At 46.4% G+C, this 12,131-nt stretch overlaps 1 protein-coding gene across 1 annotated transcript in view; it reads right to left on the bottom strand.

The window, feature by feature from the left end:
* The window catches only part of Acvr1b (activin A receptor type 1B), a 41,175-nt gene extending 30,073 nt beyond the window's left edge, over positions 1–11,102 (bottom strand). The window contains exon 1 of the mRNA XM_051189940.1: positions 10,924–11,102. Coding sequence (XP_051045897.1) covers positions 10,924–11,014 — 91 coding nt within the window. The 5' untranslated portion in view covers positions 11,015–11,102. The remainder of the gene's footprint in view (positions 1–10,923) is intronic.
* Positions 11,103–12,131: the final 1,029 nt, after the last annotated feature.

Raw genomic sequence — 12,131 nt, 5'->3', positions numbered from 1 at the left:
ACACAGAGAAACCCTGTCTCAAAAACAAACAAACCGAAACAAGTCAGCAAAATGGCTGAGTGAGAATAGGAGCATGCCTCCAAGTCTAGCCACCTGAGTTTGGTTCCTGGGATCCCTTGTAGCAGAACACCAACTTCCAAAGACTGCCCTGTGACTTCCAAATGAACTCCCACCCCCACACAAAATCAATCAAAATACAAATGTTATTACAGCACTTCAGAAAAAATATCTGATTCTTGGTAAGAGAAACAGAACCACCATATAGTCCAGGAGAATTACCACCCAGTCAAGTATACTCTTAGCTATTTACCAAAAAGAACTAAATAAAAAATATGTACATGAATAGGCACAAAAATTCCAAATACCTATCAAATGACGAGGAGGCAAGCAAATTGTGGTATATTAATACAGTGGAATCATTACTCAGCCATTGGAAAGAAGCAATTACATAACAATATGGATGAACCCTGAAAACACTGTAAAGAAAAGAAACCATGTCATGTGGTTCCTTGGATGATACACCCAAACACAGACTTAGGGTTAGAAGGCGTTACTGAGGGTAGAGGCACTGGTTAATGAGTTTTCTCATTAAGTTTTCTTTCAGGGTAATGAAAACCTTTGTGGTGACAGTTTGGATATTATGAAAGGCTTTAATGCCACCAAGTATATACTTCAAGTAGTTAAAATAAGTGAATTCTGCTATATATACTTTATAACAATTTAAAACTACCATAAATCCACACAACCAAAGCAAGCCGTGTAATATAACCTCAAGTACAAAAACTATACAAAAATTTAATTTATGCACAGGAAAAAGATCTGGAGGCGCAGTGCGTTTTCCAAGTGTTATCTACGTCGTCCACCATGTCCCAAGAATCTCTGACCTCCATGAAGAGGTAAGTCAGGGTCCTGTCACCTTGACCCTTCTCTATCTATCTAGCACAGTATTTGGTAAACTCAGTAATAACAAGGCAGACCAACACTGTGTTTGATAAATCTCAATCCAATAAATTACATGCATTTCTAGATTATGTCATTTATTTATATATCTATTATGTTTTGTCTTTTGACTGCGCACACACATGCGCGCGCATACACACACACACACACACACACACACACACACACACAACCTGTGTATCAAATATGTGTTGGTGGCCATGGAGGTCAGAAGAGGGCACCAGACCCCCTATAACTGGAGGAATTACAGATGGTTGTGAACCATCACATGGGCACTGGGAATTGAACCCATGTTCTTTACAAGAACAGGTACTCTTAAACATTGAGCCATCTCTCCAGCCCATATTGAGATAGGGTTTAACTGTCTGGTTCAGAACTTGCTACTTAGACCAGGATAGTCTGAAACTCACAGATCCACTTGACAGCCTCCCAAGGACTGGGATTAAGGACATGTGCTATCCCCTACCCAGTCTCTCTTACTTTTGATAGAGGATCTCGGATATCCTAGGCTGGCCTTGAACTTCTGACTGTCCACCTCTAGGTGCTGGGATTACATCATGTACCACCCCACCCATATGTAGTTTTTATCAGGTGCTGGGCTTTCTCCAAATCAGTCAAGGACTCTACCAACTGAGCTATACCCCTAACCCCCTATACTGACATTTTCCCCACTGCTTAAAATATGAAAAATAGTTAACTACAGATCTAAAAAACTGCCAAAATATTTATGAAAATCTTGAACTGGGGGGGGTGACTCAGCTGATATAGCACTCCCTGTCTGACCTGATAACCTATGACCTGTGACCCTCATGGTAGAAGCACTCCTGAAAGCTGTTCTCTCACCTCTACATACACGTGCCTTGGAACATGTGCCCCTCCCCCACAAATAAGCAAATAAATAAAATGCCATTAGAAAATCTGAGTAGTGTTTGGTTTGCTTGGGGGAGAAAAGGGTGAGATGGCAGTAAATGGGGATGGATACTGAGCCCCATCCTTCATAATCATCAAAGGTGAATCTTAAAACAAGATGAAAAGTTCTGAGTTCTGAGACACAATACAGCCAAAGGCCACAATGCACTTGGTGGGACCCAGAAAACTGCTGGTAAAAAAGCACTTAGGAAAAAAACGTAACTGGCTTAATAAAGGAAGTTTTTGTATTAAGGGCAAACCCCATCTGTTTAACAATAAAGACATTTGATAAACTTGGCATTTAATTCCAGATCTTGGAAAAGATCTTGGAATGGAGTTTGCATAAGAGAAAGGTGTCTGGAAAGCCAGCCCCACACAACACCATTCTGCTAGCTGCCCTTTCTGAGACTGACTTGGAGACAAACCCAACCCTAGAGAGCTGTTTAAACAAGTCCAACTGTAAGCCTCGGGTGTAGAGAACGAAGCTTTGTTCTCACTCAGAAAAGATGCTTGATGTTTATGCTAAGGAGACCTGTCACTGTAATTTAATTTATGATGGATGGTAAATACCCAAACTGCACACAAGGGCCCACCTGCTGCCCAGGAGAGTGGCAAGAGAAAACTAAACAGGCATCACTACTAGGAGGGAGCATGTGCAAAGCTCCCAGACAGGACATGCAGACTCAGCTGTCATATTTAAACATTCAGTAACTTGGTTTATTCTCCTTAACCTAGTCTATAACAAACACAGAAAGCAAGTGGGATTTTGTTTGTTTGTTTTGGCTTCACTTGTGTAGACACACTCTGGCTCATTAGAGCGGGGTGGGGGGTGGGGAGTGTTTATCACGGGTGTTCTCTTCCTCACCCATTTACTATACTATGGCGGAGAGCAGTGAACCTCACACTTGTGAGGAAGAATAACAGGGACGACTGTTTCTGCCAGCTAGGGTAATGCAGGAGAAACAAGCAAACAAATCAAGCAAGAAGGATAAACTAATGAGGTTGAGATTAAGTTCATTTGGCTGCAATAAAATGGATGTGTAAGATCACACACAGAAATCAAAGAGGAAAAAAGAAAAATCAAAGAGATGAGGTAGGAAGACATTATTATGGCTCACAAAGGAGACCTGGCTGCTCTTACAGAGGGCATATATTAGGTTCCCAGCATCCTCATCCATCTGTTTCTCTAGTTCCAGGGGATCTGACATCCTCTTCTGGCCTCCAAAGATACCACACATACACACCTGAACTACATATACAGACATGCAGGCAAAACGTGCATGCACATTTTAAAAAATAATCTATCAGGAAATAAATTACAAGACAGAATTGGAATTGTTTACCTAGGATTTTACTGAGAGTATGGAAAAGGAACAAATTCAGTTAAACATATTTACTAAGTCCTTAAAATCCACAAGGTTCTATGCCCAGCTGAAGGATCCACTGTTTGAAGGTCAGAGGAGCAGAACCCTAAGCAATGTGCCGCCCCCACCCCCCACCAGCACTTTCAGCACAAGGAAAGGAGCTCACCAGGAAAACACAGAAGGATGGAATCCCTGGAAACATTGTATTAGAGAAGGAGGGAGAAGAACAGGAAAGACATGGGGCTATGAAGATACAAAACATACTATGCCCACACTGAAATAGCAATGCCAACAACAGTGCCAAGGTTCCAGCTAGAGACAAGGGCAGCAAGAAGACCAGGGCCAGATGAGACACATGATGCCAATCTTAGAGGCCTGGAGTTGATTCTTGAAACACACAGAAGCAGCCGGTCATGGGACAGAGCGGGTAAAACCCTGCAGCAGAAGTCAAAGAAGACTGAGGTGGAGGCTGGGTTAGAAGCACCTTAGCAGGGCACATGCCTTTAGTCCCACCACCCAGGCACTGGCCACCTCACAACATAGAGCTCACAACAACAGTGCCCAGGCACTGCACTCCCACTAAATAAAATGCCTTTATTACCACCAGTGCATGAGGAGGTTCTGAACTCCTGAAGTTCTACTGGAATAAACTGCAGAAGGGCATGGATATCCCTCTAAATTCAGCTCCAAGGCCAGGCATGCCCAGGTTTTCAGCACTGGACGCTGCTGCACTGATTCAATTTTATCTACCGAGAGTGTTAAGTAAAACATACAAACATATACTAAGACAATGCCTGGGGACTGGGGGCAAAGTGGCTCCCCCACAGATTCTCCAAAACTCCTTCAGTCAATTTAACCCAAGCTAATCTGGAGAGCACACAAATCCTATTCTCCCTCCATATAAATTCTAAGCCAGCCTTGAACTCAGGGTGATCCTTCAGCCTCAGCCTCCTGGCTGATGGGAGTACAGACATATGCTAGCACATCACTGAAAGGGCTTTCACGTCTAGCAATGGGACGCTGAGCTGCTGGGCCACATCCTTGAACCCATCCTGGGTTATTTCTCATCATCCCCATTGCTTCACTTTCCCCACTGCTGTCTGACTCACCACACACACACAATGATTTAAAAAAAGCAAAAAACCACCTCTTTACTATTTCAGTTTCTACAGGTCAGGGTCCAAGTTGGATTCTCCTCTAAGATGAGGTCCTCTTCCAAGTTTAATGGTTGTTTGTAAGATCCACTGCCTGGCAGATATAACGACTCAAAGCCCTACTTTTCTCCTACTATCAGAAAAGGACTGACCACCCTCATTTCTTAGTCTATCTACCATACACCTATTGGGATGGAAGTTAATAACATGGGTGTTTGCTTGATTCCAAGCCAGCTGGAGCATCTCTGACTTCCTTTCCACAACAGACTGAAAAGTCAGCCTTTAAACGGTAAGTTCAATGACATCAAGTCTACCTATCTGAACATCACTTGACTAAGACCTATCTGTCAAATCCTTAGGCAGTAGTAACCAACACCACCACCAGTGTTAGAGTGAGTGACTGGGTACAGGTGGCTAGACCTCAAGTCCCAGGGTTCTTTGGGAAACAGAGGGTGGCTATAAGAAGCACAATCCCCTTGGCTGTCCACTGTCCATCTCATTTGGCAGAAAGTAGGCATTGTGAGGAAAGGCACCCACCAGTGCTAAAGGAATCTGTGCACCAACAAAACACTCAATAAGAATATGTTTATCTACCTATAGGATTTCTAGATGTATTACACTTCTAGGGTCTAGGAATGTAGCCCAGTGGTATAGTGCTTGACCAGTATTCATGAGACCATCCCCAGCATTGTCCAAAACCAATAAAGAATTCAGGTGCAAGGGACTAGGAAGACAGTCCAGTGACTGACCTGTTCCCTGCCTGGTCATGAGAACCTGAGTTCAGAACCCTAGCACTTACTTAACACCAGATGTGAAGGCACAGGTCTGTAACCCAAGGACTGGGGAAGGATGCAATGGGGAAACAGGCAGACCCTGTGGGCTTGCTGGCCAGCTGGTCTATCGGAGAGACCCTGTATTGGACAATGATGGAGAAAACTCTTGGCATCAATTTCTGGCCTCCATACATGCATGCATGAACAAGTGTGCCTGCTCACACACACATATATATATATGTACACATTATACACACACACACACACAAGGATGATGTAATTTATCTGTAGAATATTTGTTTAACTAATGAAATTGAACATCATTATTCTGATTCCATGAATATGCCTACTTGCTAAAAGTTATCTGTGACCCCGGAACACAATGCTTGCAGTCCTTTCCTGGTCATTTGAGGACATGCACAGAAGGTAAAAGACTTGAGCAGCCCAACACGCACATTCCCACTAGAGGTCAAACAAGGCAACACTCTGCTTTCTTTCAGCTCTCATACTGTAAACACATGTCCTCTTGGCAGTATATTTAGTGCCATACTTTTTGTTGATGATTTTGCTATGTAAAATGGTTGGTCCCCAGGCACAGTGCTGAAGTGCTGTCTGGTGTTCCCAAGTACAAGAAGGCAGTGGCATGCCTTAGAGAATGATGTGTTAGGTAAGCTCCATTCAGACAAGAGTGGTTACAGTTCGTGCCTAAATTCCATGTTATGCCCCAACAATATGTATTAAACAGAGTGACTTGAAGACAAGGTCATCTATGGATCACCTACAGACATGGCTATGATCAGAGGCTTGCAGGAACCTGACCCTGTACTTCCCCTGGGAGCAATGGCTCAGTGGCCACTTTATAAACCATATCTCCCAAGCAGTCTCAGCCAGGCTTTACAAAGCACACAGTGATGCAGACATAGGATGGAATGACCATTCTGAACACGCTCTAGCCCATCTTCCTCAGAGCACTCAGCCAGTAATTGTGTTTACTTATTTATTTATAGTTTAAGCCAAGGTGATTTTAAGTTCTACAACAGTAGGAACTTGGGAACTTTTGTTCATCTTATTCTGTGTTATCTCCTCATGCCAAAAGCTGTTTTAGGCATATACCCAATTGAATGAATAAAGAAATCTCTTATATGTAACTATGTAGATATTAGAAGTGATGTGGTATTTATTACTTTCATTATGTTAAATCCAAAGTATTCAGTAGGACAAATGCAGGCTTGAGACTGGATGGAAAGAAGAACAAGAAAGAAGAAGAACTAGTGGTAGTAGTAGGAAAAAAAGACGACCAGACTTGGGAGGCAGAAGCAGGAGGATCTCTGTGAGTCCAAGGTCAGCCTGGTCTACAGAGCAAGTTTTAGGACAGCCAAGGTTACACAGAGAAACACTATCTCAAAAAACAAACAAACAAACAAACAACAACGAAAACCAGAACAAAACAAACAAAAAACAAGTCACCACATGGCCTCACGTGATGCTACCTCTGTGATATGGAGAGAGGGTAAGATCTGCTGGAGTGGAAACTTTCACCACTAAAGCAAACTCTGGAAGGTCTAGAGTGAAGAGGCTGCTCGCAGGACCATTGGTGCTCCAGGTCCCACTTATCCTGGATGGAAGCCAGCAGGTACATAATAGACAAGAATGGAGATGGTGTCTCTGGAGTCCAGGCTCAGGGTAAGCCATGTGTGGGGTAGGAACACTGAGATGAGCAGACACAGAGAACAGGTATTCAAATCCAGCCATGGAGCAAATGGAGAGAAATTCAAGTCAGATTGTAGAAGTCAAGGTGTCAGAGAGCTGATGCTCCAAGGCTGCACACCCCAGCCTAGGTGAGACTGATGGCTGAGGACTCCTGTGGCTCAGCCAGCACTGTAGGCTGGATGAGGAGGCTGGCCAGGACTTTTTGTAAATATGGAAGAAAAGGAAATGATGCTCCATAACAGACAATGCAAGAATTCAGTACAAAGTACTGTTAACTGCTATTCCAAGACAAACTTCAGAAATAGAGATTTTAAAATTAAAATATAACAACCATACCAGTATTTCAATTTAACCTTCAGAAATAAAGAGGATCTAAAGTGCCACAAGCTGAGAATTCCCATTCCCCCATGACACCCTGTACTCCCTGGTGCTCAGGGGAACAGACTGCAGCACAACTCAACTCATGCTCCAAAATGCAACAAGCAGCCTCAGCAGGACATGTGGAAAGCAGCAGCATGTCCCTCCCCTCCAGCTCTTCTTTACTGAATCATACTGTGGTAGCAAGGTTACAATTAGCTCACCGGTGGAGAGTAAACCTATTTATAACGCTGCAGTCCCCAGCACCTCCCCACCCTGAAAAGCACAATCATCTAAAAGGGTTCTAGAGGAAAATAAAGTGCAGCTTCTTCCCCTAGTGCCTGCAAATTCCCAATGTCTTTCCGAATGGAGTTCTCAGTCTAACCTTCCTGTGTTCACAGTCACCATTCTGGCCACCTCTCAGACTCCATGTTCTTATGTAACATTTACATAGTACCATAAACACACCCAGAGTTGCATAACATTGCCAACCAATAAAGCCTAAAGCAGGTCACTCCTTCAGCCTGTCTTTGATTAGCCCAGGTATGCTGCCTGGCCAATGAGGAAAAAGCCTGCCAAAGGCAGAAATCAGCTTGAGGAAATATGAACCCTGGCTACCAAAAAGCAAAGTAAGAAAGGAGCCACACTGACATGTGGTGTGTCTATCAATCAAACTATGTTATTCTGCCCCATAAGATAAAAAGTAACCCAACATTGCTTATTCACTGAAGTCAGAAACTGTGTCTAAAAATACCCTCTCTGCCAACTGGCTATCAGTAAGTCAGCCTCACAAATGTTCCAATAAGAGTGGCACACAGGATTTTTTTTCCAGAGGGAAAATTGTGGCGGTAACAGGTTAAGTTACTTGTTCAAGGACAACCTGTAAGGAAACAAAGTTCCCAAGCACCAGCCTCCTCCCTCCATCTGGTTCTAACCTTTAACCAGAGTAGCCATTTTCCTGTGCTTTATCACATCTGCCCCAGGAGCTGTGTGGACAAACTAATCAGAGGCTCCCTTCCCTCCACAGGCACTCTCTTCCACTGCACTTCAGATCCATGCCCACTCAACCAAGTTACAAGGCTGGGGTTGGGATTACATTTTCAGGCTGTTCACAGAAATGCAAAATGTTCCTATCAGTACCTCAAATGCCTCTCTTGCTGCTTTTGTCTTTAAAAAAAAAAAAAAAAAATGAATGTCATGTTCTGCTACTAACTTAATTTTACATTTTATAACACTAATGTGAAAATTCCTGAGGTAGGTCTTAAAACACCTATCACATGGACGCTATTTCTAGGGTGACATCATTCTCCTTAGCACTGGCTTTGTACTAGGCCCCAGTTTTCATTAATTAATAGAAGAATACCTATCTCTTGCTGCCCTCACATGGTGTCCACACCCCAGGCATGAGAACTGCTTTGCTCTGTCACTTCTCCAGCCCACACAGAGGAGCACTGTATAGGAAATGCAGGGGAGGGAAAAAAGTCAACCTCTTGTTATCCCAGCCTCTACTTTCCCAGAAGTGATGTTTCACTTTAAGCCTTTTGCAACAGTGGTCTCTGTAGCATGCACTGTTGGCAACTAGATGTGTCCCGGAAAAAACTGCAGTGTCTGGCCAAGAAGTTTAAAGGCCTCGGAGAGTGTTTGCGGGACATACAACTGAATTTCCCATTCCCCCCCAAAAGAACCCAGTTCCCTGTTATACCCACCCTCAGCCCAATAAATATCCATTTTACAGAGGATACAAAACAAAAACAACACACTGAACTCTGCTGCATTCTGAACCAGCCAGATTACCAATTAAACGTTCTGAACTATGTTAGCAACAAGAACAATCTACAGGCAGACCCACCAAATCAGCAAGGAATGACTGCTTCAACATCTTGGAGATGCTAGAGGCAGGATATGAACGCCACTGGAGGGACTATAAAGATTTATTTATACACACATAGCATGACAAACCTGAAGATAGACTCCCTATTTTGACTATCCTACTAGAGAAATAGCACTGTCACAGGTTTCAAAACACACAGCCCATAAGGCACAGCAAGCATTGATTTATGAAAACCATTCTTTCCCCACAAAGGCTCTGTCCTTACACCTCCAGTTTGTCTGTCAGTCCCCAGTGCACAGTTTCCTATGCAACACAGAGAACAAGGCACAGTGCCTGACAGGAGCATTATTAGCCTGTTAACAAAGACCCCGATGCACAAGCCCCACCACAGTGGGAGAGAGCACACAGAAGCAGGTGATAATGAACTTGTTTTTGAGACTCCAAAGTAGCATGGTGTCTTCTACTGAAGGTCTGAGTTACTAAACCAAGGCCCACCTAAGAATAGCGTGTGTGTGTGTGTGTGTGTGTGTGTGTGTGTGTGTGTGTGTGTATGTGTGTGTGTAGAGCTCCAGACACACACACTTGATCTCCCATTGCTGGAAGGTTGGGGCTGCTGAGAAATCAAAGTAGCAGGCTTTTGTACAATGGGAGTACAATCCTAACTGCCCAACATCTCCATCTGTGGGTCAATAATCGCTTCAATGTAACTGCCAAATAGAACCTTCATCTGCAACCCCAATGCCAAGGCACATTTGGGAATACTATCAAATGAAATACGTTAGGGTTTCATGTGCTTGTCCCAGCCCCAAATGCCTCATAAACAGCACAGCCAGTGGAGTGTCCCACAGAACCATCTCCACCTCTGTAGTGGGAAAGGTGGGGGTGGCCCTGGCTAGCACAAGGCCCTGAGGGTTGGAAGGTAAGAGGTGTGTGGTGGGGTGCTGGGAGGAGGGACTGTGTGCCAAGGTAAAAGTGCTAACCAAGGACCAGGGAGATGGCCCAATGGTAGGGTTTTTAATAATTGGGGTTGGGGGAAGACTGGGGGAAGATGCTCCACGATTTCACCTGAAAATATTCTCAAAATGACTAACTGAATGGGCTCCCTGGGGTGGGGTGGGGAAGGTGAGGGAAGAAAGCAAATACAAATACACCTAGATTGAGATTAACAGCTGGGAAACTAGGTTTCACAGGGTTGGGGTGGTTTCTGAGGCCAAGCTCCAAAAAAGGTTTAGGGGCCTGCTCACCCCATTTCCTCCAAACAGCTTCTACAGGCATTGATATCTGGTGGGGGGGGGGGATGCCCTGCAGAACCCAAGGGAGAGAGGGAAGGGGAAATGTGTCTCAGGTGCCTAGAACGGCAGAGTGGCTGGGAAGGGTGGATAGGGGCACCCCAAGCTGAAAGGAAGGGTAGTGAACCCGTACCCTTGTAACCTAGGGTTCGCATGGGCTGTCGGCATCAGGTCACCTCGGAGAAACAAGCTCTCCCCCTTCGCCAAACCCCACAATCTTGGCGGGAGAAAAGGCGCCCCCAGGAGCATTTGCTGGCAGGGAATAACCCCCCTCGCACGGACGTGCTGAAGGGCAGGGACCTCCCCATCTCCTCGAGGAAGCCTGGTCTGTGAAAGGAGGGAGCTGAGGGTGCTGAAAGCGCGACCCCCGGGGCGCCCTGGTCGGGCTCCGCCTGGAAGAGCGCGCGGGTCCCCAAGGCTGACCCCCGCCACCCCGGCCCTCCGCGCCCCCTGCCCGGCCATATTGCGCCGCTGGGGAGGGGGCGCGCCCGCTCGAGCCCCAGGGCGAGCGCGAGGCCTCGCCTGGCCCTTTGCATCCCGCGCCGTTCCCCCCTGCCCCCACAGCCCGGGACTCACCCTGGATCCCCCGGGGCCCAGACCCGCCGCTGCCGGCGAGCAGGAGGACAACAAGGGGGAAGAAGGAGGAGGCTCCGGCCGACTCCGCCATAGTAACCGCCGCCGCCGCAGCCCAGCAGCGCCCAGCGCGCGCGCGCGCCCCCGGCGCCTCCCTCCTCCCGCCCGCCGGCGCTCGCCTGCTTCCTCGCACGCGCGCGCGCGCGCTCGCCCGGCTCCTCCGCTCCGCGCCGGCACGTGAGCTCCGGGGAGCCGGTGCGGCGGTCGCCGCGCGCGCCCCCGAAGGGCGGGGCCGGGTGCGCGCGGGCGCCCGCCTTAAAGGGGAGTGTCCCTGTTAAAGGGGCGGAGGGTCTCGCCTCAGCCAACCTCGCGCGCCGGTGTGAAGCCGGGCGGAGAGCCGGGGAGGCCGGGTCCGGCTGGCCTCCTTCCTCCCGCCACCAGCGCTGGCGCTAGCCCTCCATAGCAGTCCTGACCCTTTGAGTCAGTCCCGCAGGGTTCGTCGCCAGGGTCTCCTAACCTGTGTCCCCAGGAGACTCCTCCGCGCAGCCCTCAGGAGGCAACAACCTGTGCGATCGTGTTTTCGAAACGTACCCAGGCTCGCACAGTGAGAGCCTTGGTGAGGGTGCTGCCTCAGGTAGAAGCCTTTTGATAAATAGCATGGCAGTGCCTATCACAGTATGCATCGCCTTTGCTGGGCATTTACCCTGTCTGTCTTCAGGAAATAACGAGGCTACATATTTACGTAAAATGCTCCCTTGCTTATTTATTGTTGGGAAAGCTGGAAATTAGAGAAGCAGTTATGGAACCATAGATAAACTATGGGCTCACCCATGTGAGGGAACACTGTTCATTAAAAATCGGTTTGTAACTTCTGCCACCCAAGTGCTGGGACTAAAGGTGTGTGCCGCAGCGCCAGGCAGAAATAATGTTTTACTTTTATTTTTCAATATTCCAATAATTTCTAAATACTTTTCAGATAAACGTTACTTTCAAATTTAGGGGGAAATTACATATAAAAGATAAAGTAAATGATCCCTCTCTTTCTGAAGAGTTTACTTTCTTTAGCTTGACATCACTGAGAGGGTAAGGCTCAGAGAGTCAAGAGACTCTGGTGTCTGTATTTTGCTTCTACTAACCCAGGGGGAAACACAGACCATATCTTAACCTTTCTAAGGCACAGTTTCATGTGTGAGGACCAGGGGTAGAGAAGA

Source organism: Phodopus roborovskii, unplaced genomic scaffold (genome assembly GCF_943737965.1).
Source record: "Phodopus roborovskii unplaced genomic scaffold, PHOROB, whole genome shotgun sequence".
In the NCBI taxonomy this organism is placed as follows: Eukaryota; Metazoa; Chordata; class Mammalia; order Rodentia; family Cricetidae; genus Phodopus; species Phodopus roborovskii.
This window is presented reverse-complemented; position numbering and strand designations above follow the sequence as displayed.